Source organism: Peromyscus maniculatus, chromosome 9, assembly GCF_049852395.1.
Source record: "Peromyscus maniculatus bairdii isolate BWxNUB_F1_BW_parent chromosome 9, HU_Pman_BW_mat_3.1, whole genome shotgun sequence".
NCBI classification, from domain to species: Eukaryota; Metazoa; Chordata; class Mammalia; order Rodentia; family Cricetidae; genus Peromyscus; species Peromyscus maniculatus.
In genome coordinates this window covers 47,928,668-47,953,891 of record NC_134860.1, presented here as the reverse complement: position 1 = coordinate 47,953,891, position 25,224 = coordinate 47,928,668, and the positions used below count along the sequence as shown (strand labels likewise).

General features: G+C 36.6%; 1 protein-coding gene across 1 annotated transcript; it reads left to right on the top strand.

Moving 5' to 3' along the window:
* Positions 1 to 421: 421 nt before the first annotated feature.
* LOC102914072 (olfactory receptor 4K15-like) lies at positions 422 to 6,888 on the top strand. The gene is made up of 4 exons (XM_076544056.1): positions 422 to 598; positions 2,147 to 2,230; positions 2,771 to 2,867; positions 3,887 to 6,888. Exon 4 carries the CDS (start codon positions 3,916 to 3,918, stop codon positions 4,888 to 4,890), a length of 975 nt encoding a protein of 324 aa, XP_076400171.1. The 5' UTR covers positions 422 to 598; positions 2,147 to 2,230; positions 2,771 to 2,867; positions 3,887 to 3,915; the 3' UTR covers positions 4,891 to 6,888.
* Positions 6,889 to 25,224: the final 18,336 nt, after the last annotated feature.

Here is a 25,224-nt window from a genome sequence, read left to right as displayed (position 1 = left end):
TGTGAGTAAACAAATGATCTCATGCAATTATCTCGAGTGGAGGCAATTTCTGTGATCCCAACTCTCATGTGGGTCTCTTGGTCACTCTTATAAAGTGTTGAGATTCTCACTGATGTTTGTATATAGCGGTCCTGAAGCATAATGACCTTACCAAAAAAGTTATTTCTTGATTTTTTTCCCACTGGGCCATGTGTTCTGTAACAAGATAAATCATTTTGTTAGTTACCCTTCTTCATTCATTTGTGGAATCCATGATCTTGTGAGTAAACAAATGATCTCATGCAATTATCTCGAGTGGAGGCAATTTCTGTGATCCCAACTCTCATATGGGTCTCTTGGTCACTCTAGTCCAGTGACGTCAATTCATAATTAGTTCCTAATCATTGCAATTGCTTTTTATGTCTCTGTGTTGAGGACAGTCATAGTCCAAAGAGCTGAGGGTGGAGATTGACTGGGAAAGGCATGGGTTTTCTGCTTTTGTCATCTATATTTTGGTTCCCACGGATTTGTGCTGCTCTTGCTCGGTGCTTATAAAAAAAGATTGCTGTTTTCTGGACCTATGAGATGAGATAAGTCAGGAGACATATTCTTGGGACATGTAAGTAAATGTATACACACACACACACACACACACACACACACACACACACACACACACACACATATATATATATATATATATATATATATATATATATTTAGAAATGCAATGTAAACCAAGAAATGTGAATTTTGGTGACATGCCATAGGTGTTGATTTCTGGAGGATTCTGAGTGTTATTTGTGGTTATTTAATTTATCGTGAACAGAAGCAACATGTATCTAGAATTAGGCTAAGTTCTTTGCAAATTTTATAAAATACTGTTTATTTTGCAACTCCCTTTTTAATTGCCTTTTTCTCTATTCTAGATTCTGAACTATCCATGTTCTCCCCAGCTCCTTAGAACCCCCACATCCATCAAGTTCAGATCTACTAGAAAGTAGCCCATTGTGGCTACAGACACTCAGCCTATGTCTTCCTTTTTTTTTAAAGTAAACTTTATGTTCTCTCTATAGTGCTATATAACAACTAAACTACTCCAATATTTAATGACTATAGTAGATTATATGATAGCTACATATTTTCCATTTAATGTTAGGTAAGCAACATGTTTTTGTTTCTGTATATATCCAGACAGTGTACCAATATATGTTCAATAACCATAATCATAATATACCTGATCTGTCTTAAGTTAGAATGTAAAAGGGCAAAATGATTTAAAAGTTGGTAAAAGGGGCATCTCTGAAACAGTAGAGTTTCGTGACTCAGGTAAACTTCATATCCTTCCTCTTTCCATCTATCAATTCTAATATCTGAGTAATATGTATTGGAGAAAGATTTACGTATTAAAATTTTAAAAATTTAGGGACCTGAAGATTATTCTGCCCTTCCAAATCTTCAGGCATGGATTTATTTTTGAATATTCTAAGAATTGAAAATTAGTTTTACATGAACACATCTAATTGGAAACATTTTAATATAAGTTAGGCCAGGCAAAGTAAAATTGTCAAATATTAATCACAAAAATTATTAGATTATATTGAGTTAGAATAAAAAGATAAATTAGAATAAGTCTAATCTAAGGTAATACACTACACCTTATGAGTAATTATAGATTCATAGAAATCATGTAGTCCTCATCTAAATAATCAACCAAGAGGCAAATTTGGTATTTTTTAGAATAATCGAATAACTATTTAATATTTAAAAATAATGAGCCCTAAAAGGTTAAAAGATACAGTCATTGTCTCAAGATGCTCAATAAGACACTTATGATTCTGACATTATGTTTGCTTTCACCAATATAAAATTAATTTATTACAGATAAAATGTTAATACATTTCATCTAATATATATGCCAGACAAAGAAGACAACAGATTTTATTAACTTCTCTAATGATCAATAGATCAATATACTGGCCTAATCCTCACTGAAACAGATAAAAAAATTCTAAATAGTCTATAACAGTGACAGCAGGAAGCCTTAAAATTGTCAGCCCTTTTGTGCTTATGAACTGGGGAAATTAGAAAAGACTGATGTGGGAAATGCAGTTAGAGTTCCTAGTCCATCTGCTTTTATTTCTGACACCAAGAAACTTGGTTCTAGATTTTTTCAGTTTTCCAAGAGTCCCAGAAGCCATAGACAGTGGGAGGAATGAACTTAATAGGAGAGTCCGAGGAGTTATTGGAGGTGAGTTCTTGATTTGATCTACTCACATGACTGGATTGTATGCTGTATTTTAAATTCTCTGCTCATAAATGACTCTGTCACATCGTCCTAGGAAGCTCTTGATTCTTTTACACTTACTCTCCTTTATGGGGTATATATGAAAATCCCAGCAAGATTTTTCTACTTGTATTACTCTCTTTCCTGCGTATAAGGGTCCTGTTTGACAGATGTTTAAGAGTTGGAACTCATGAAAAATAAAAAAAAGTTAAAAAAAGTTCATAAAAATGTAGTGTTTTCTCAAAAATCAAATTTGTTATATATATATATATATATATATATATATATATATATATATATATATATATATATATATAAACATTTATGGCTATCTTGGTGTGCTTGTTTTGATGGTGTAAGTGATAAAACACAAATTAGTTCCTGGCTGGGTTCTAAAAAGTTAGAGACATAAAATAATAAAATATAAAAGTTATTCTCTGAGTTTGTTTCTTGAAGTCAATTAAGATTATACATTGCTTATTGCCCAATGTGTAACTCATCCAGTGAAACTCAAGCAGTTTTGATCTAAGAAGACATTGGTATCTGCAGTTTCCAGTGACAAGAAATAATAAAAAGACATCTTTGAAGACCTGATTTAAATGTGAGTGATGTTCAAATTGAGATAATCTAATGTCCCATTGCAGATTGCTTTCTAAATTTCTTATTTCTATACATGTCTGTAAGTTGTATCTCGCTTATATAAGTAAAACAAGTCAAAGGGAAACAATTTCAGATGAAATGGGGGATAGATCTTCACTGTGTAGAAAAGAAAAATTCTCGTAACTTAAATTCCTACAATACGTAATCACTCTTTCTAAACATAATTATTCTCAAGACTCTTAAACTCTCTCTCTCTCTCTCTCTCTCTCTCTCTCTCTCTCTCTCTCTCTCTCTCTCTCTCTCTCTCTCTCTCTCTCTCTCTCTCTGTGTGTGTGTTCATGTCACAATAATATTCCTGTCCTTATTAGCATTAGTGGCTGTGTATGAAGAAGATTATCATCTCAGGGCTTACTTGACAGGAACACATGTGTCAGGTCTCATTGTAAGAAAAATCTTTGAGAGGATCTGAGTGACCAGAAGAAAAGCTCTGTGAAGTTCTGTATCTTCTAGTTATACCAGAACTTTGTATTTTCCCTTACAGAATTTGTAATTGGAGAGGAAGAGATAATATGTAGTTACAGTTACTCAGGGTGAGGGTCCTTGTTATAGATGAGTTAACTTACACAAATCTAGAATTGTCTTTGTCATTATAAGCTTCATAAATGCATAACATGTTTATAAAAGGGTAAAACAAGAAGTGCACATATCAGTAAGTTTCATCAGCCATATCAGCCACAGAGCTGCCAGGACTCAGTGTCCTTCTGATCCTTCTATTCTGTTCAAGGATGATTACAGTCAGGTTTCTCAAAACCATGTATTTGTTTGGACTGACTTCAGACTTTATATAACTAGATTCATACAACATTTTTATGACATTATTTATGTTAATTTGAGTAACTAAAAAAACCTCCATGGATAGAAACATAAAAAGTATGATCTTGATCTTTGAAATATGAACTGTAATTGAGAAAGCAACTCAAATTTATTTAATTGATTGATTTCTGTTCTGTTTTTATTCAGACAACTGAAGACAAAATCTTTCAAAGTCAATGAATGAAACAAATTACTCTCGGGTAACAGAGTTTGTGCTGTTGGGCTTGTCAAGTTCAAAGGAGCTCCAGCCTTTCTTATTTCTCATATTTTTACTGCTGTACCTAGCAATCTTGCTGGGCAACTTCCTCATTATCCTCACAGTGACTTCAGACTCCCGACTACATACCCCCATGTACTTTCTGCTTGCAAATTTATCTTTTATAGATATGTGTGTGGCTTCTTTTGCTACACCCAAAATGCTTGCTGACCTTCTGGTTGAACAAAAAACTATATCTTTTGAAGCCTGCTTAGCTCAAATTTTCTGTGTTCATCTCTTTGCTGGTGGTGAAATGGTACTTCTTGTATCCATGGCCTACGATCGCTATGTTGCAATATGCAAACCTCTCCACTATATGACAATCATGAATCGCCGTGTGTGTATTATTCTCGTCGTCATCCCCTGGTGTGTGGGTTTCATTCATACAACTAGCCAGTTGGCATTCACTGTTAACTTGCCATTTTGTGGTCCTAACCAGGTGGACAGTTTTTTCTGTGATCTCCCACTGGTGACCAAGTTAGCTTGCATAGACACTTATGTTGTCAGCTTACTGATAGTTGCAGATAGTGGCTTTCTCTCCATGAGTTCATTTCTCCTCTTGGTTGTCTCCTACACTGTGATTCTCATTACAGTTAGGAATCGCTCCTCTGCTAGCATGGCCAAGGCCCGCTCCACCCTAACTGCTCACATCACCGTAGTTATACTCTTCTTTGGACCATGCATCTTCATCTATGTGTGGCCTTTTAGTGGCTATTCAGTTGACAAAGTCCTTGCTGTGTTCTACACCATCTTTACACCCATATTAAACCCAGTTATCTACACTTTGAGAAACAAAGAAGTAAAAGCAGCAATGTCAAAGCTTAGGAGTCGATATCTGAAGCCTGGACAAGTTTCTGCACTGATTAGAAATGTTCTTATTATGGAAACAAAGTAAAATTATGGGACTGGCAGCATTTTTTTTCTTTTTTTCTCTGGACATTCCCATAATTGAATTACTGCTCTTCCTAAAGGTAGTCATTTAACATATGGAGATATTTAAAATTATAGGCTTACTACAATTGTAATAAGCAGAACACATTTTGTGAAATTTTTCTTTCAATTACTTTTGTTCTTTGCTGTTGTTTTTTCCTTCTTGTTTTAAAATTAAGAGAGTTTTAAAATAAAAGGTTGGCTTTTCTGTGAATGAAATTACATCATTTATTGAATTGTAAATACATTTCGTCTTGTATAGTTGGAAAATATAGTTCATATTCAAACTATCAAGTACATTTACTGCTTATAAAGAAAGGGATATATTTTATAAAACCAGATTTTTAAACAAAAGAAGAGTGATGTGTACTTGTTGTTTTTTCTATTTCTATGTTCATTTTGCTCCTGCACTATTGCAGCTTTTTGTAAACTTCATGTGCTGATCAGTTTTAAATGTTTATTTACAGTATCTTATATTCACTGGACCTCTGCACAGAGTTTACTTTTCAGTATCAGATTCTACAACACTTGGGTTTTATGTACAACCAAATCTAATTAAATGGAAATTAATTATAATTGGTAAGAACACAAACAGAGTCTTTGGACAAGCCAAAGAGATTATAAACAACATCAGTTCTTGGATCAAAACCTTGCATCTTGTAAGCAAAGGCCTAATACTGATTGACAAAAATCCTTAGATGTTACTAAATGTAACATGTTACATTTAGATGTTACTAAAGCTTTATAAGTCAATTTTCTTACCATAGGTTATCTAATGTCCATGTTACTGTAATTATTTATTATTTAGAATTCACTGTTTTCATCAGTAACCTATGTTACAGCAAAATTTTTTGATTCTGGAGTGTTAAGTTGTAGTGCCTGTAGTTAAATTAAGTGCCTACATTTTCACTTTAAAAATGCCGAGAGAATGAATCTTCAGAGTTCCTATTATTTTCTATAAAGTAACTGTCAATTATCATGACTACTGTTATCATTTTAAGATAGGGATATATATAAAACATCACACTATAAAATGTAAATGTATACAATTCTATTTGCCAATAAAGATAAAAATACTTATGTTGTACTCTGTACATGGTACAGAATCTGTCTTTCTGTACCACATTTACTTTAGTTAAATAATATTCTGCAGGTTTTGTGCTGTCAAAAATGGCAAAAATTTCATTTTTAAAGACTGAGCTGGAGATTGAACTCATCTTTTCAGGCTTGGTAGTGAGAGTCTTTGAGGACTGAGTTATTTGGCCATTTCCATTTTCTTTTTTTGGCAGTCTTTTAAAAATTGGATTATATTTGTTCTTTATTGATTGTGTGTGTATGTATGTATGAATGTATGAATGCATGCATTGCATTCTGTTTACTCCCTCCCTCCATCCCTCCACACTCTCACCTTTCTCCCTCACAGACCTGCCACCTCCTCCCTCCCTACAGGCACTGTCCTACATTCATGGTTGCTGGTTTTGTTTAATGATTCACTGAGTTTAACCAGAATTGTAAATGTGACTGCAGATTTGAAACTGTCCATTGGCATCTGGTGGCTCACCATGGGGTACACAAGTGAAGAAAATGACTGCTCATCCGCCTAATCCATCAGCAGCAAATATTTCTTCAGGGAGATCTTCAGTTCAATTAGAGAGTGGTTGGTTACCACTAAAGTATGTATACCTGCTGTGGATATCATTCTATATAAATAAAACACTGATGGCCAGTGACCAGGCAGGAAGTAGGTGGCCAGGCAGGAAGTAGGTGGGACAAGGAGAGAGGAGAATTCTGGGAAGCAGAAGGCTGAGGAGGAGACACTGCAGCCACCACCAGGACAAGCAGCATGTGAAGACGCCGGTAAGCCACCAGCCACGTGGCAAGGTATAGATTTATAAAAATGGGTTAATTTAAGATAAAAGAACAGTTAGCAAGAAGCCTGCCACGGCCATACAGTTGATAAGTGATATAAGCGTCTGAGTGATTATTTTATAAGTGGATTGTGGGACTGCGGGGCTTGGGGAACCTGGAGAGAAGCCCTCCAGCAACAAATGGCACCCAACGGCTCGAGTTTCCACCTTAAACCTGAGAATATTTAATAACCAATTCTAAACAGAGCCAAAACCAGGTTCCTGCTTCTTGTCTCATATGGGCAGCTAGATGCTGCAAAACGCGGGTTTGAACACTGGTGGGTTCCTGGCGTGTGCGTTTGACCGGCAGTATGGCGGGAATGAGGCGTCTGCCAGCGGCACATTATGCTGTGTAGTAGATTTAGTCTTTACTAGTATTTAAAAAAAAAGGTTTCTGGGCTACATGCTGCTTTGATAAAAGCTTAGACCCACTATTTCTGAGACTTGATGACTCCCAGAGCTGGCGGAAAACGTACCACTGCCATGTTGGGAAGCTAAAGTGGGCGGAGCCAGCAGCCACAACGCCGTTTCAGTCTTACAATGGTGCAGTTTAAAGCAATAGGCTCAAGTTAATATAAAACATAAGCCACGTAAAGATGGCTACCACACAGAGAATCTGGATTATGTTCTCTTTGATATTTATAACTAAAGAAAAACATTTGATTACAAAAGCTGTTGAGTTATGCCAAAATGTATATTTTAAAGGTACCTTGACTTCAAAATTTGAATATAAGGATATGTTATTTTGGAAAAGAGGTTCTGCTTTTGTTTCCACAGAAAGCCAGAGGCTATGGATTTGTTCCAGATTAAGATACATCAGGTTTGACCAGCCAAGACCCCCTGAAAGATCTCCGATGACACCATGGCCTAGATGATCCAACATCCAGAACAGTTTCAAGGCAACTGGTTCACACAATTCAGCCTCAAGGACTACCCCATAGGCCTAAAATTTTCTTTGCGTCCCCATAAGACACAGCGCCCCCCTCCAGCAGGAAGTAGTAAGAGATGCTACGCCCAAATTCCCAAATATACCAAGCTGGCTTTAGAGGTGGAATTGGCTCACTCCCCCTCTAAACCCAGACATATTGTTTTAAAAAAAAATGGTTAAGAGATTCTTGTGTCCCAAATCAGAAGAGCCCTCTGGTATGGGACAGAGAAAAACCAATATTTTTATTTAAAACAGGTTGATTATAAATGTGATCTCTTTCTAAAAAAGAAAAGGGGATTTGATATAGAGATATAGGAGGATATAGAGATGATAAGATAAAAGGATAGATTAATCAACCTACTTTTAAAGAACAACTTGTTTAAAATGTTTTACATTGGTATAGATTTTAGTTTATGTTTAAAATGTTTTACATTGGTATAAATTTTAGTTTATTGATACAAACTTAAAGTTAATTTTGTTATACTATATATATATATATATATATATATATATATATATATATATATATATATATTTCTATTCTTGTTTGAGGTATTATGTTTATGTATTGATGTAACCAACCATCTTATTAAATAAGAAACACAGAAACAATGTAAAAGAGAAAGCCGAGAGGTCAGAGCTCAGAGCTAAAATCTCACCCTTCCTCCTGCTGTCCCAGCTTCGCGAAAGAGAGCTACTTCCTGTCTGTAAGTCGATTTTCCAGTCATTCTGCCTTCTCATTGGTTGTAAACCCAAACACGTGACTGCCTCGTCACTGTCTGAATGTACAGCCCCCTAGGTCTTAAAGACATATGTCTCCAATGCTGGCTGTATCCCTGAACACATAGAGATCTAAGGGATTAAAGGCGTGTGCCACCACCGCCACACTCTGTCTATGGCTCTAATAGCTCTGACCCCTGGACAACTTTATTTATTAACATACAATCAAAATCACATTTCAGTACAATTAGATTACCACCACATTTCCCCTTTTCCATTTTAATAAAAAGAAAAAAAGGCAAAAGGTTATAACTAACAAAAGAAAAACTATATACAAAAGTACAATAACTATATACAATATATACAAGTAATAAATACCTAAACAGGTGTTTGACAAATCAGAGAAAATAATTCCATTATCTATCCTATTTTGGTAAATCCAAGATGTATCTAATGCACTTTCTATCCTAATTAATTTTCAACTATAACTAACTAATCTTAAACCATAACTAACTAATCTTCAACTCCCTCAGAGACCCAAGAAGGGAATAATATTAGCTAACAAAAATAAAAAACAGAAAGTGCATGCAAGCAACTTCCAAAAACTTTGTGAGTTGACAGAAACAGCCAGCTGCCTGGGCAGTCACCTGAGGTTTCTCCGCAGTGTTGGGGCATCATCTTCAGCCTATAGGCTTAGTGTATCTGACAGACTCATTTGTGAAGTAGGATGTACACAAGGTCAACAGTTCAACCTCACATTGGGTGAGAGCAGTCCACGTACCAGAAACACCTGAATTCCACTAGTGTCCTGTCATGATTCAGGATTTTAAATTCTGGAAATTGTTGACAGTTTTTAAATTCAGCTGTCCATTCTTCTTGGCTGTGTATATATGGCTTCATCTCAGCATCCCCTTCTTCTCCACATCCCTCTATTAAATGCCAGTCTACTTTCGAGAGGCATGAACTTTCAGCTGCTGTTCCATTGCACAACAGAAGCCATTGGCCCTCTGCCTGTTAAGCTGCCTTTGAAGAAAAGGGCACCGTACCTTTTCCCTATGTGAAGGCCACTTCAGGGATGGGGCCATATTGTCCTGGCCTCAGAAGATGCCTTTTGATAAAGCCATAACCACACTTGTTTTGGCAAGAATCAGTAGTCCCTTGTTTCGTGTTCTGTCTGTCCATTTTGTCCTATTGATTCGAGGATACTTTGTTGTCCAGTGGCTAACTTTTGCCATAATGAAAATTAACTCCATATGCAGTTTCTTCAATGCCCATATTTTCTCTGAAGTAGATTGGTACTGCCAGGAGCTGACATGTCTCAAAAAAGAAAAATTTTCTAAGTTATTAAAACATTTTAAATGCCATATTCTATAGATCTCTGAAGGGTTTGAAGATGACCTGTCTAAAACATCTCTGCTCAATTTTTAAAACATATCTAATATGACTACAAGTTCTATTGTAATGTCTAACTACTAACTTTCATTTCTTTATATCCTAGTAGTTGGTAATAATAACATTCAAGGATCAGAAATTTGTATTACATTGTTAAATGAATGGTATAAATACAATTAGAAATATACATATAGCATTTTTTAACAATATCAGTTTCAAATTTGTATACAATATAAAACAATTCAGTCCAATGTAAAGTATTAGTAATTGTCTTTTTCTTTTCTTTCTTTCTTTTTTTTTTTTTAGACAAGAACCTTAAATCAATCTCCTTTGCTTAGCCTTTTTCTTAACCCTTGACAATAACTTGTAACCAACCCCCCTAAATACTGAAAATTATCCCAGACCCAAAACCCATTAAAAAGACCAAAAAACCACCCGCCCCACACCACCTCTTTGGGAATGTGGGCGTCGTATTCTTAAAATTGCTTCCTGCTGGGTATGGGCGAAGTTTTCTTTATCCTGAAAGAAAAATTTTAGGTTAATTGTCAAAATCCAGGAGAGGTAACTATATCCTTCATTATCCAGTCTGTGTATAATGCCAAAGTTCAGGGTTTATCTCAAGTCCTTATTCAAGTAGTCTTTGAGACTGGATCATCTCAGCTAGTCATCTCAAAATTGCTCTGAGCACCTTGTAGTTCAAAGCTGATCTGTGGATGATGTTTGTCAGCTTAATGATATTATTATTGTCCACGTCGAATTGTTGTTGTTGTGGGGCCCCATCTTCTTTCTGGAGACTTCAGTTGATGTTAGGCCTGGCCGTGATTTCCTGCAGAAAACTGATAAGAGACTCGAACACAAAGACATATATATGCAGCTTGCCTTTTTTCTAGAATTAGTTAGTACTCTATATGACCATTCATATCTTAACAAAGTTTAAAATGTATATATATATATATATATATATATATATATATATATATATATATATTAATCTTGTAAATTTTGATATAAAATTTATACTTTGAGAAAAGTTTAAAGAATCAGAATAGAATCAAAGAGTTAAGATTAGTAATAGAATAGTCCCTTAATTAATTTTGCTTTTGTCCTGTACCATAGCAGAAGATGGCTCTTTTATTCTGGCATGATACAGGGAGTTTGCATTTTCCTTTTAACAACATGCTTGATTTTAAAGAAGGAGAGAGCCATTCTCCAACTCCAAAGTCAGCTTTAAATTTTAATTGAACTGGGACTATTAGAAAACCAATAGTGTTAAATCTTTAGAGAAAAGCAGAAACAAACATTTAGGAAGACATAAAATTTTTTTAGATAATATATACCCATACACCGTTTCACTCTGTTTCTTGGGATAGATGATTTGTCCCTTTTCTTCAGTTGTCTCATTTGTCCAGTGTTCTTCAGATTCCTTAACCTTCATTCTCCTAAAAGACAAAAACAAAAACCTTTCCCCAAGACTAATTTTGGGGATGTTCCTTTTTTGGCAAGTTATTATCTGATTAAATGAAAAGGCATGTGTTACTGGTACAAGTTAGTGTAGATGTAACCAATTGTCTTTTTAAAATAAGAAACACAGAGCCAATGTAAAAGAGAAAGCCGAGAGGTCAGAGCTCAGAGATAAAATCTTACCTCCTGCAGTGCTCCTAACTTCCCCGAGAGAGAGCTACTTCCTGTTTGTCTGTGTTTAAATAGTCTTTCTGTTCTGCCTTCTCATTGGTTCTAAACCCAACCACATGACTGCCTCATCACTGCCTGTAAGTACCGCCCTCCAGGTCTTAAAGGCATATGTCTCCAATACTGGCTGTATCCCTGAACACACAGAAATCTACCTAGCTCTTCTAACCACCATGCTCTTGCTATGGCTCTAATAGCTCTGACCCCAGGGCAACTTTATTTATTAACATAAAATTAAAATCACATTTCAGTACAAATAAAATATCACCACATTTCCCCTTTTCTATTTTAATAAAAAGAAAAAAGGCAAAAGGTTATAACTAACAAAAGAAAAACTATATACAAAAGTACAATAATTATATACAATATATACAAGTAAGAAATACCTAAACGATGTCTAGTCCATTTGTATTTGACAAATCAGAGAAAATAATTCCCTTATCTATTCTATTTTAGTAAGTCCAAAATGTATCTAATTCACTTTCTATCCTAATTAATCTTCAACTATAACTAATCTTCAACTCCCTCAGAGACCCAAGAAGGAAATAATATTAGCTAACAAAAATAAAAACAGGAAGTGCACAAAAGCAACTTCCAAAAATTTTGTGAGTTGACAGAAACAGCCAGCTGCCTGGACAGTCACCTGAGGTTTCTCTGCAGTGTTGGGGCATCATCTTCAGCCTATAGGCTTAGCGTATCTGACAGACTCATTTGTGAAGTAGGTTGTACACAAGGTCAACAGTTCAACCTCACATTGGGTGAGAGCAGTCCATGTACCAGAAACACCTGAATTCCACTAGTGTCATGTCATGATTCAGGATTTTAAATTCTGGAAATTGTTGATGGTTTTTGAATTCAGCTGTGCATTCTTCTTGGCTGTGTATATATGGCTTCATCTCAGCATCCCCTTCTTCTCCACATCCCTCTATTAAATGCCAGTCTACTATTGAGAGGTGTGAGCTTTCAGTTGCTGTTCCATTGCACAACAGAAGCCATCGGCCCACTGCCTGTTCAGCTGCCTTCTAAGAAAAGGGTACTGTACCTTTTCCAGATTGTGAAGGCGACTTCAGGGATGGTGCCATATTGTCCTGGCCTCAGAAGATGCCTTTTGATAAAGCCATAACCACACTTGTTTTGGCAGGAATTGGTAGTCCTTTGTTTCGTGTTTTGTCTGTCCATTTTTTCTGTTGATTTGAGGATACTTTGTTGTCCAGTGGCTAACTTTTGCCACAATGAAAATTAACTCCATATGCAGTTTCTTCAATGCCCATATTTTCTCTGAAGTAGATTGGTACTGCCAGGAGCTGACATGTCTCAAAAAAGAAAAATTTCTAAGTTATTAAAACATTTTAAATGCCATATTCTGTAGATCTCTGAAGGGTTTGAAGATGACCTGTCTAAAATACATCTGCTCAATTTTTAAAACATATCTAATATGACTACAATTTCTATTGTAATGTCTAACTACTAACTTTCATTTCTTTATATCCTAATAGTTGGTAATAATGTAAAGTATTTAAAACTAGTAATTGTCTTTTTCTTTTCTTTTCTTTCTTTCTTTCTTTTTTTTTTAAAAACAAGAACCTTAAATCTAATCTCCTTTGCTTAGCCTTTTTCCTAACCCTTGACAACTTGTAACCTACCCCCCTAAATAATGAAAATTATCCCAGACCCAAAACCCATTAAAAGAACCAAAAAACCACCTGCCCCACACCACTTCTTTGGCAATGTGGGTGTCATATTCTTAAAATTGCTTCCTGCTGGGTATGGGCGAAGTTATCTTTATCCTGAAAGAAAATTTTTTAGGTTAATTGTCAAATTCTAGGAAAGATAACTATATCCTTCATTATTATCCAGTCTATGTATAAAGCCAAAATTCAGGGTTTATCTCAAGTCCTTATTCAAGTAGTCTTTGAGACTGGATCATCTCAGCTAGTCATCTCAAAATTGCTCTGAGCACCTTGTAGTTCAAAGCTGATCTATAGATGATGTTTGTCAGTTCAGTGATATTATTATTGTCCACGTGGAATTGTTGTTGTTGTGTTTGTTGTTGTGGGGCCCCATCTTCTTCCTGGAGATTTCAGTTGATGTTAGGCCTGGCCATGATTTCCTGCAGAAAACTGATAAGAGACTCGAACACAAAGACATATATATGCAGCTAATTGAAGCCTTTTTTCTAGAATTAGTTAGTACTCTATATGACCATTCATATCTTAACAACAAAGTTTAAAATGTATATATATATATATATATATATATATATATATATATATATATATATATCAATCTTGTAAATTTTGATATAAAATTTATACTTTAAGAAAAGTTTAAAGAATCAGAATAGAATCAAAGAGTTGAGATTAGTAATAGAATAGTCCCTTAATTAATTTTGCTTTTGTCCTGTCCCATAGCAGAAAATGGCTCTTTCTGGCATGATACAGGGAGTTTGCATTTTCCTTTTAACAATATGCTTGAGTTTAAAGAAGGAGAGAGCCATTCTCCAACTCCAAAGTCAGCTTTAAATTTTAATTGAACTGGGACTATTAGAAAACCAATAGTGTTAAATCTTTAGAGAAAAGCAGAAACAAACATTTAAGAAGACATAAATTTTTTTTTAGATTATATATACCCATACGCCGTTTCACTTTGTTTCCTGGGATAGATGATTTGTCCCTTTTCTTCAGTTGTCTCATTTGTCTTGTGTTCTTCAGATTCCTTAACCATCATTCTCCTAAAAGACAAAACCAAAAACCTTTCCCCAAGACTAACTTTGGGGATGTTCCCTTTTGGCAAGTTATTATCTGATTAAATGAAAAGGCATGTGTTACTGTATAAGTTAGTTTAAATTGGATGTTCATGCTGGTTGATGAACTATCATCTCCTCTAATTAAGAGGTTTCTCTTGTTCAAATCGAACCTTTATCAATTTTGATGGTACCCACAGCTTATCTTCTCCTGTAGAAACAAAAGCAAAACCTCGTCCCCAATGTAATACATACCCTGGTTTCCATTCTGAGGTCAGCACATCCTTAAAGTATATAGGCTGATTTAATTCTGTAGTTTTTTCTATTACCCAATGTCTCTCTGCAGCTGTTGTTCCTTTCTCATTGGCATTCAGAAAATTCAAAGTTAGAAGAGCATTATGCAGTCTATTTCTGGGGGTTTTTGTTACCCATTTCTGTTTGTTTAGCATATCCTTTAGAGTTCTGTTTGATCTTTCTATAACTGCTTGACCTGTAGGATTATGTGGTATGCCTGTAATATGCTTTATATTGTAATAAGCAAAAAACTGTTTCATTTTAACAGAGACATATGATGGAGCATTGTCAGTTTTGATTTGTGCAGGTATACCCATAATGGCCATAACTTCTAGCAAATGAGTGATTACAGAATCAGCTTTTTCAGAACTCAGAGCAGTTGCCCATTGAAATCCTGAATAAGTATCAATGGTGTGGTGTACATATTTCAATTTTCCAAATTCTGCAAAGTGAAACACATCCATCTGCCAGATTTCATTCCTCTGAGTACCCTTTGGGTTACATCCTGCTGGTAATGGCGTTTGATTATAGAAGGAACAAGTAGGACATTTCTTTACTATTTCTTTGGCTTGTTGCCAGGTTATGGAAAAATCCTTTTTTAAACCTTTACTATTGACATGATGTTTTTTATGAATTTCTGAGGCCTCCAGCACATTTCCTATCAATAATTTATCAATCTCATCATTGCCTTGTGCTAAAGGGCCTGGCAGACCAGTATGAGATCGGATGTGAGTTATATATAAAGGATGACTCCTTTTCCTGATTGTATCTTGTAATTGAATAAATAGTGAAGTTAATTCTGAAGCATCAGGGATAAATTCTGCAGTCTCAATATGTAATACCACTCTTTCAGCATACTGAGAGTCAGTTACTATGTTTAGAGGTTCTGAAAAATCCATTAATACCAACAGAATAGCATACAATTCTGATTTTTGCACTGAATTATAAGGACTTTGAACCACTTTACTTAAATTTTCTGATTTGTAACCTGCCTTTCCTTGTTTGTTGGCATCTGTATAAAATGTACGAACTCCAGATATGGGTTTTTGCCGTACAATTCGAGGCAAGATCCAATCAGCTCTCTTTATAAAATCAATTCTGTTGCTTTTGGGATATTTGCTGTTAATTTCTCCCAAAAAATTACTGCAAGCTCTTTGCCAAGGTTCACTTTCTGTCCATAATTTTTCAATGTCCTCCTTAGTTAAAGGTACAACAATTTCTGCTGGGTCTATTCCTGCTAATTGACGAAGTCTCAATTTTCCTTTCCAAATCAAGTCAGAGATTTTTTTCCCCATAAGTTTTTAATTTTTTATTTGGTTTATTTGGTAAGAATATCCATTCCAATATAATATCTTCCCTCTGCATTAATATTCCAGTAGGAGAATGCCTAGAAGGTAAAATAACCAAAATGCAATCCAGCTTTGGATCAATACGATCCACGTGCCCTTCATGTACTTTCTTTTCTACCAAGGCCAGTTCTTTCTCAGCTTCAGGTGATAATTCTCTTGGACTATTTAAGTCCTTGTCACCTTCTAAGGTTTTGAACAAATTAGTCAGTTCATCATTTTTTACCCCAACAATAGTTCGTAGATGAGAAATATCTCCAAATAATCTTTGAAAGTCATTAAGAGTCTGTAGTCTATCTCTCCGAATTTGCACCTTTTGGGGTCTAATTTTTTGTAGCTCTATTTTATATCCTAAATAATTAATAGAATCCCCTCTTTGTATTTTTTCAGGAGCAATTTGTAATCCCCAGCAAGGCAAAATTTTCTTTACTTCTTCAAACATTCTTTCTAAAGTATCTGCATTTGAGTCATTTAGTAAAATATCATTCATATAATGATAAATTATGGATTTAGGAAATTTTTTACGTATCACTTCCAATGGCTGTTGTACAAAATATTGGCACAGAGTTGGGCTATTTAACATTCCCTGTGGGAGGACCCTCCATTGAAATCTTTTAACCGGTTGAGAATTATTATAAGTAGGCACTGTGAAAGCAAATCTTTCTTTGTCTTTTTCTTGTAAGGGTATTGAAAAGAAACAGTCTTTTAAATCAATAACTATGAGAGGCCATCCTTTTGGTAACAGAGTAGGCAAAGGCATCCCAGATTGTAGAGAGCCCATTGGCTGAATTACTTTGTAAATTGCTCTAAGGTCTGTTACCATTCTCCATTTACCAGATTTCTTTTGAATAACAAATACAGGAGAATTCCAAGGGCTGGTTGACTGTTCAATATGCTGAGCATTTAGCTGTTCTTCTACCAGCTCTTCTAAAGCCTGGAGTTTCTCTGTTGTTAAAGGCCATTGTTGGACCCATACAGGCTTGTCTGTTAACCATTTTAAAGGTAGAGCTGTTGGTATTTTTGGAAGATTATCAGTTGTTGTGCCATGTTCCTATATAATATGGATGGCTGGTGACCACTCAAAATAATGCCTTCTAATATTTCTCTCAGAAACATGTGCTAGTTTATGATTTGTTTCTGAGATTGGAGGGATTTTAATCTGAGTATTCCATTGTTGCAACAAGTCTCGACCCCACAGGTTCATAGCTATGTTAGCGACATATGGTTTTAATTTTCCTCTCTCTCCTTCTGGACCTATACATTCGAGCCATCTTGCACTCTGTTTCACTCCAGATAATGTCCCAATTCCTAACAGTTGAACGTTTACCTCCTGAAGAGGCCAAGTTGGATGCCAAAATTCTGGTGCAATTATGGTAATGTCCGCACCTGTGTCTACCAGACCAGACAACAAAACACCATTTATTTTTATCGTTAATTTTGGTCTCTGTTCATTAATAGAAGTTTGCCAAAAAATTTTCTTTATGTTTTCTCCTGAATTTTCTATTCTCTCTTTTTCATCATCCTGACCAGCATGATTTATTCCAATAGTCATTTGGTTATTTAATCGCTCAGAGCAGGGATTTCCTCTACAGCTGCAGGAAAGGTTTGAACTGGTTTTGCTATGGGGGCCTGCATGAGGCCCCTCTGGGAGTTTCCCGAAAACTGAGGCAAAGGATTACCCTGTCTGTCCTTTGTTGATCTACATTCGTTGGTCCAGTGTTTTCCCTTACCACACCTTCTGCATACTCCAGAAGGAAGGGGCATTCTTTTGCCATTGTTCCTTGAAGAAACATTGCTTCTACGAATGACCTGTTTACAGTCCCTTTTAAAATGTCCTTGCTTTCCACACCCAAAACATCTAACACTCCTCAAACCTTTTGAAATTACTTCTCCTACCCACGTATCATCATGCTCATCAACCTCAACATTAATTGTTTCTCTAATCCAATCTTCCAAAGGTGCAGATCTTGCCTTTAACGGCCTGATTATTCTTTTGCATGCTGCATTCGCATTCTCAAATGCCAAAGCTTCAATTATTGCCTTACTAGCTTCTGATCCTAAGACCATTCTGTTTACTGCTGAAGCCAGTCTTTCTAAAATATCTGTGAAAGATTCTTTTGGGCCTTGCATCAACTTTGTGAATGACTCAGGTTTTTTTCCTGGTTCCTCAACTCTGTCCCATGCATTCAAGGCTGCCATTCGACATAAAATTAGGGTTTGAACATCATATAAACATTGTGTTTGTATTGAAGCATATTGGCCTTCTCCAATAAGCTGATCCTGACAAACTTGTATTCCTTTATCCGTCCATTGTTTTTCTACGTTTCTAGCTTCCTCCTTAAACCACGTTAGAAATTGAAGTCTCTGGCTGGGTTCTAGAACAGCTTGTGCAAGGTCCCGCCAGTCCTGTGGTATAATCCTATTATATGTTGACCAAGAGTTTAACATTTGCTTTACATATGGGGAATGCATGCCATAAGATACTATTGCCTCCTTAAACCTTTTAAAATCCATCAGTTCAATTGGAGCCCAGATATTTTGTGTAGCCATTTGATCAGGCATCTGCAGTACGGTTACAGGATAAATTAAGGGTGACTGTGTGAAAACAGGCTTTCTTTCTGTAACCTTATGATCCAAACTTGAACCAACTTCACTGTTAAAATTAACAGGTTTTTCTAAAGCTGTTATCCTGGCACTTAAATCGACTATCTTTTTAAATAGTAAAATGAGAATAAGCATGGTGATAAACTGCATAATTCGATCAACATTAATCTTCTCATATAGTTGTTCCATTGTCAGACTGCCTAAAATTTCAAAAACCCAATTTTCTTCCAATGTACACAGAAAACCCATTTTTTTTAAATGTGGAAAAAATTTGTCGTTTAAATAGTTTCCTTTATGACTTACCAAATCTGCGTAGAACAGTAGAAATCCGAGCGAATTTCAAAAGAGCCACCTAGTGTCCTAGGTGTGAATCCAGAGAGAGAGAGAGAGGGAGACAGAAACAGAGAGACAGAGAGAAAGCAAGAGAGAAAGCAAAAGTGAAAGTGAAAGTGAAAGTGAAAGTGAAGGGGTAGCCGGCTAAAGCTTAAAGCCAGCCACTTGTTCCTTCTTGACCGAGTCAAGGCTTGGCTTTACAGGCAGGGGCCCTGTTTAGCAGGGCAGGCCTGAGCTGTTTGTAGCACTGGCTTTAAGCAAGCAGCTCACAGTCCGGCCTGAGGCCAAGCAGACCTTGGGCAGGGGCTAGGGAGCTGGCTGCTCCGGCTAGGGAGCCGGCTGCTCGGGCTAGGGAGCCGGCCCCAAGCAGTTTTTAATGGATTCTTGTCACGTTGGGCGCCAGATGTAGATGTAACCAATCGTCTTTTTAAAATAAGAAACACAGAGCCAATGTAAAAGAGAAAGCTGAGAGGTCAGAGCTCAGAGATAAAATCTTACCTCCTGCAGTGCTCCTAACTTCCCCGAGAGAGAGCTACTTCCTGTTTGTCTGTGTTTAAATAGTCTTTCTGTTCTGCCTTCTCATTGGTTCTAAACCCAACCACATGACTGCCTCATCACTGCCTGTAAGTACCGCCCTCCAGGTCTTAAAGGCATATGTCTCCAATACTGGCTGTATCCCTGAACACACAGAAATCTACCTAGCTCTTCTAACCACCATGCTCTTGCTATGGCTCTAATAGCTCTGACCCCAGGGCAACTTTATTTATTAACATAAAATTAAAATCACATTTCAGTACAAATAAAATATCACCACAAGTTAGTTTAAATTGGATGTTCATGCTGGTTGATGAACTATCACCTCCTCAATTAAGAGGTCTCTCTTGTTCAAATCGAACCTTTATCAATTTTGATGGTACCCACAGCTTATCTTCTCCTGTAGAAACAAAAGCAAAACCTCGTCCCCAATGTAATACATACCCTGGTTTCCATTCTGAGGTCAGCACATCCTTAAAGTATATAGGCTGATTTAATTCTGTAGTTTTTTCTATTATCCAATGTCTCTCTGCAGCTGTTGTGCCTTTCTCATTGGCATTCAGAAAATTCAAAGTTAGAAGAGCATTATGCAGTCTATTTCTGGGGGTTTTTGTTACCCATTTCTGTTTATTTAGCATATCCTTTAGAGTTCTGTTTGATCTTTCTATAACTGCTTGACCTGTAGGATTATGTGGTATGCCTGTAATATGCTTTATATTGTAATAAGCAAAAAACTGTTTCATTTTAACAGAGACATATGATGGAGCATTGTCAGTTTTGATTTGTGCAGGTATACCCATGATGGCCATAACTTCTAGCAAATGAGTGATTACAGAATCAGCTTTTTCAGAACTCAAAGCAGTTGCCCATTGAAATCCTGAATAAGTATCGATAGTGTGGTGTACATATTTCAATTTCCCAAATTCTGCAAAGTGAAACACGTCCATCTGCCAGATTTCATTTCTCTGAGTACCCTTTGGGTTACATCCTGCTGGTAATGGCGTTTGATTGTAGAAGGAACAAGTAGGACATTTCTTTACTATTTCTTTGGCTTGTTGCCAGGTTATGGAAAAATCCTTTTTTAAACCTTTACTATTAACGTGATATTTTTTATGAAATTCTGAGGCCTCCAGCACATTTCCTATCAATAATTTATCAATCTCATCATTGCCTTGTGCTAAAGGGCCTGGCAGACCAGTATGAGATCGGATGTGAGTTATATATAAAGGATGACTCCTTTTCCTGATTGTATCTTGTAATTGAATAAATAGTGAAGTTAATTCTGAAGCATCAGGGATAAATTCTGCAGTCTCAATATGTAATACCACTCTTTCAGCATACTGAGAGTCAGTTACTATGTTTAGAGGTTCTGAAAAATCCATTAATACCAACAGAATAGCATACAATTCTGATTTTTGCACTGAATTATAAGGACTTTGAACCACTTTACTTAAATTTTCTGATTTGTAACCTGCCTTTCCTTGTTTGTTGGCATCTGTATAAAATGTACGAACTCCAGATATGGGTTTTTGCCGTACAATTCGAGGCAAGATCCAATCAGCTCTCTTTATAAGATCAATTCTATTGCTTTTGGGATATTTGCTGTTAATTTCTCCCAAAAAATTACTGCAAGCTCTTTGCCAAGGTTCATTTTCTGTCCATAATTTTTCAATGTCCTCCTTAGTTAATGGTACGACAATTTCTGCTGGGTCTATGCCTGATAATTGACGAAGTCTCAATTTTCCTTTGTAAATCAAGTCAGAGATTTTTTCCACATAAGTTTTTAATTTTTTATTTGGTTTATTTGGTAAAAATATCCATTCCAATATAATATCTTCCCTCTGCATTAATATTCCAGTAGGAGAATGCCTAGAAGGTAAAATAACCAAAATGCAATCCAGCTTTGGATCAATACGATCCACGTGCCCTTCATGCACTTTCTTTTCTACCAAGGCCAATTCTTTCTCAGCTTCAGGTGATAATTCTCTTGGACTATTTAAGTCCTTGTCACCTTCTAAGGTTTTGAACAAATTAGTCAGTTCATCATTTTTTACCCCAACAATAGTTCGTAGATGAGAAATATCTCCAAATAATCTTTGAAAGTCATTAAGAGTCTGTAGTCTATCTCTCCGAATTTGCACCTTTTGGGGTCTAATTTTTTGTAGCTCTATTTTATATCCTAAATAATTAATAGAATCCCCTCTTTGTATTTTTTCAGGAGCAATTTGTAATCCCCAGCAAGGCAAAATTTTCTTTACTTCTTCAAACATTCTTTCTAAAGTATCTGCATTTGAGTCAGCTAGTAAAATATCATTCATATAATGATAAATTATAGATTTAGGAAATTTTTTACGTATCACTTCCAATGGCTGTTGTACAAAATATTGGCACAGAGTTGGGCTATTTAACATTCCCTGTGGGAGGACCCTCCATTGAAATCTTTTAACCGGTTGAGAATTATTATAAGTAGGCACTGTGAAAGCAAATCTTTCTTTGTCTTTTTCTTGTAAGGGTATTGAAAAGAAACAGTCTTTTAAATCAATAACTATGAGAGGCCATCCTTTTGGTAACAGAGTAGGCAAAGGCATCCCAGATTGTAGAGAGCCCATTGGCTGAATTACTTTGTAAATTGCTCTAAGGTCTGTTACCATTCTCCATTTACCAGATTTCTTTTGAATAACAAATACAGGAGAATTCCAAGGGCTGGTTGATTCTTCAATATGCTGAGCACTTAACTGTTCTTCTACCAGCTCTTCTAAAGCCTGGAGTTTCTCTGTTGTTAAAGGCCATTGTTGGACCCATACAGGCTTGTCTGTTAACCATTTTAAAGGTAGAGCTGTTGGTGTCTTTGGAAGATCATCAGTTATTGTGCCCTGTTCTTGTATAATATGGATGGCTGGTGACCACTCATTAGAACAATATCTTCTAATATTTCTCTCAGAAACATGTGCTAGTTTATGATTTGTTTCTGAGATTGGAGGGATGTTAATCTGAGTATTCCATTGTTGCAACAAGTCTCGACCCCACAGGTTCATAGTTATGTTAGCCACATATGGTTTTAATTTTCCTCTCTGTCCTTCTGGACCTATACATTCGAGCCATCTTGCACTCTGTTTCACCTGAGATAATGTCCCAATTCCTAACAGTTGAACGTTTACCTCCTGAAGAGGCCAAGTTGGATGCCAAAATTCTGGTGCAATTATGGTAACGTCCGCACCTACCAGACCAGACAACAAAACACCATTTATTTTTATCGTTAATTTTGGTCTTTGTTCATTAATAGAAGTTTGCCAAAAAATTGTCTTTATGTTTTCTCCTGAATTTTCTATTCTCTCTGTTTCATCATCCTGACCAGCATGATTTATTCCAATAGGCATTTGGTTATTTAATCGCTCTCCAGAGCAGGCATTTCCTCTATGGCTGCCGGAAAGGTTTGAACTGGATTTGCACTGGGGGCCTGCGCGAGGCCCCTCTGGGAGTTTCCCGAAGACTGTGGCAAAGGATTACCCTGTCTGTCCTTTGTTGATCTACATTTGTTGGTCCAGTGTTTTCCCTTACCACACCTTCTGCATACTCCAGAAGGAAGGGGCATTCTGTTGCCATTGTTCCTTGAAGAAACATTGTTTCTGGGAATGACCTGTCTACAGTCCCTTTTAAAATGTCCTTGCTTTCCACATCCAAAACATCTAACACTCCTCAAACCTTTTGAAATTACTTCTCCTACCCATGTATCATCATGCTCATCAGCTTCAACATTAATTGTTTCTCTAATCCAATCTTCCATAGGTGCAGATCTTGCCCTTAATGGCCTGATTATTCTTTTGCATGCTGCATTCGCATTCTCAAAGGCCAAAGATTCAATTATTGCCTTACCAGCTTCTGAATCCGAGACCATCCTCTTTACTGCTGAAGGCAGTCTTTGTAAAAAATCTGTAAAAGACTCTTTTGGGCCTTGCATCACCTTTGTAAATGACTCAGATTTTTTTCCTGGTTCCTCAACTCTGTCCCATGCATTCAAGGCTGCTATTCGACATAAAATTAGGGTTTGTACATCATATAAACATTGTGTTTGTATTGAAGCATATTGGCCTTCGCCAATAAGCTGATCCTGGCAAACTTGTATTCCTTTATCCCTCCATTGTTTTTCTATGTTTTTAGCCTCCTCCTTAAACCAAGTCAGAAATTGAAGTCTCTGGCTGGGTTCCAGAACACCTTGTGCAAGGTCCCGCCAGTCCTGTGGTACTATCCTATTATATGTTGACCAAGAGTTTAACATTTGCTTTACATATGGGGAATGCATGCCATAAGATACTATTGCCTCCTTAAACCTTTTTAAATCCAACATTTCAATTGGAGCCCAAATATTTTGTGTAGCCATTTGATCAGGCATCTGCTGTACGGTTACAGGATAAATTAAGGGTGGCTGTGTGAAAACAGGCTTTCTTTCTGCAACCTTATGATCCCGACTTGAAACAACTTCACTGTTAATTTCTTCTGTCTGAATTTTTACAGGTTTAACAAGTTCTTCTAAAGCTGTTATCCTGGCACTTAAATTGACTATCTTTTTAAATATTAAAATATGGATTAGCATAGTGATAAGGTGCATAATTCCACCAATACTAATATTATATAGTTGTTCCATTATCAGACTGCCTAAAATTTCAAACAAAAACCAATTTTCTTCCAATGTACACATAAAACCCATTTGTTTTTTAATGTAGAAAAAATTCTCTTTTAGATAGTTTCCTTTAAAATATCTGATATGTTATGACTTACCAAATCTGTGTAGAACAGTAGAAATCCGAGGGGATTTTCAAATCAGCCACCTAGTGTCCCAGGTGTAAATCCAGAGAGAGAGAGAGAAGGGAGAGACAGAGAGAGAGAGAGAGAGAGAGAGAAGGCACAAGAAAGCGTAGCTGGCTAAAGCTTAAATCCAGCCACGTGTTCCCTCTTGTGTCGAGTCAAGGCTTGGGTCTGGCTTCCTTAAGCTCTGACCACGTGCGTTGGCTTTACAGGCAGGGCCCTGTTCAGCAGGGCAGATCTGAGTTGTTTGTAGCACCGGCTTTAAGCAAGCTGCTCACAGACCTAGGCCAGGGCTAGAAGCTGCCACTCGGACTAGGAAGCCGGCAGCTCGGACTAGGATGCCGGCCGCTTCCTGCCGCTTCCTGCTGCCACCTGCCGTCGCCTGCCGCCCTTGCGGGAAAGCGGACCTGCCGTCAAGCCAAGCGGTTTTTAATGGATTCTTGTCACGTTGGGCGCCAGATGTCGATGTAACCAACCGTCTTATTAAATAAGAAACACAGAAACAATGTAAAAGAGAAAGCCGAGAGGTCAGAGCTCAGAGCTAAAATCTCACCCTTCCTCCTGCTGTCCCAGCTTCGCGAAAGAGAGCTACTTCCTGTCTGTAAGTCGATTTTCCAGTCATTCTGCCTTCTCATTGGTTGTAAACCCAAACACGTGACTGCCTCGTCACTGTCTGAATGTACAGCCCCCTAGGTCTTAAAGGCATATGTCTCCAATGCTGGCTGTATCCCTGAACACATAGAGATCTATGGGATTAAAGGCGTGTGCCACCACCGCCACACTCTGTCTATGGCTCTAATAGCTCTGACCCCCGGACAACTTTATTTATTAACATACAATCAAAATCACATTTCAGTACAATTAGATTACCACCACATTTATGTAACTCATTTAAAATTGTAATGGATAATTAAAAAATAGATTAATAATTAGTCATCTATGATAATCATATTTGTAGCCATGTTAGTTAAGTCTTCTAGGTATACATAGATATATTTCAGATAGA

Excerpts from the sequence above, each read along its gene's own strand:
- LOC102914072 (XM_076544056.1), top strand. The coding sequence starts at position 3,916 with ATGAATGAAACAAATTACTCTCGGGTAACAGAGTTTGTGCTGTTGGGC.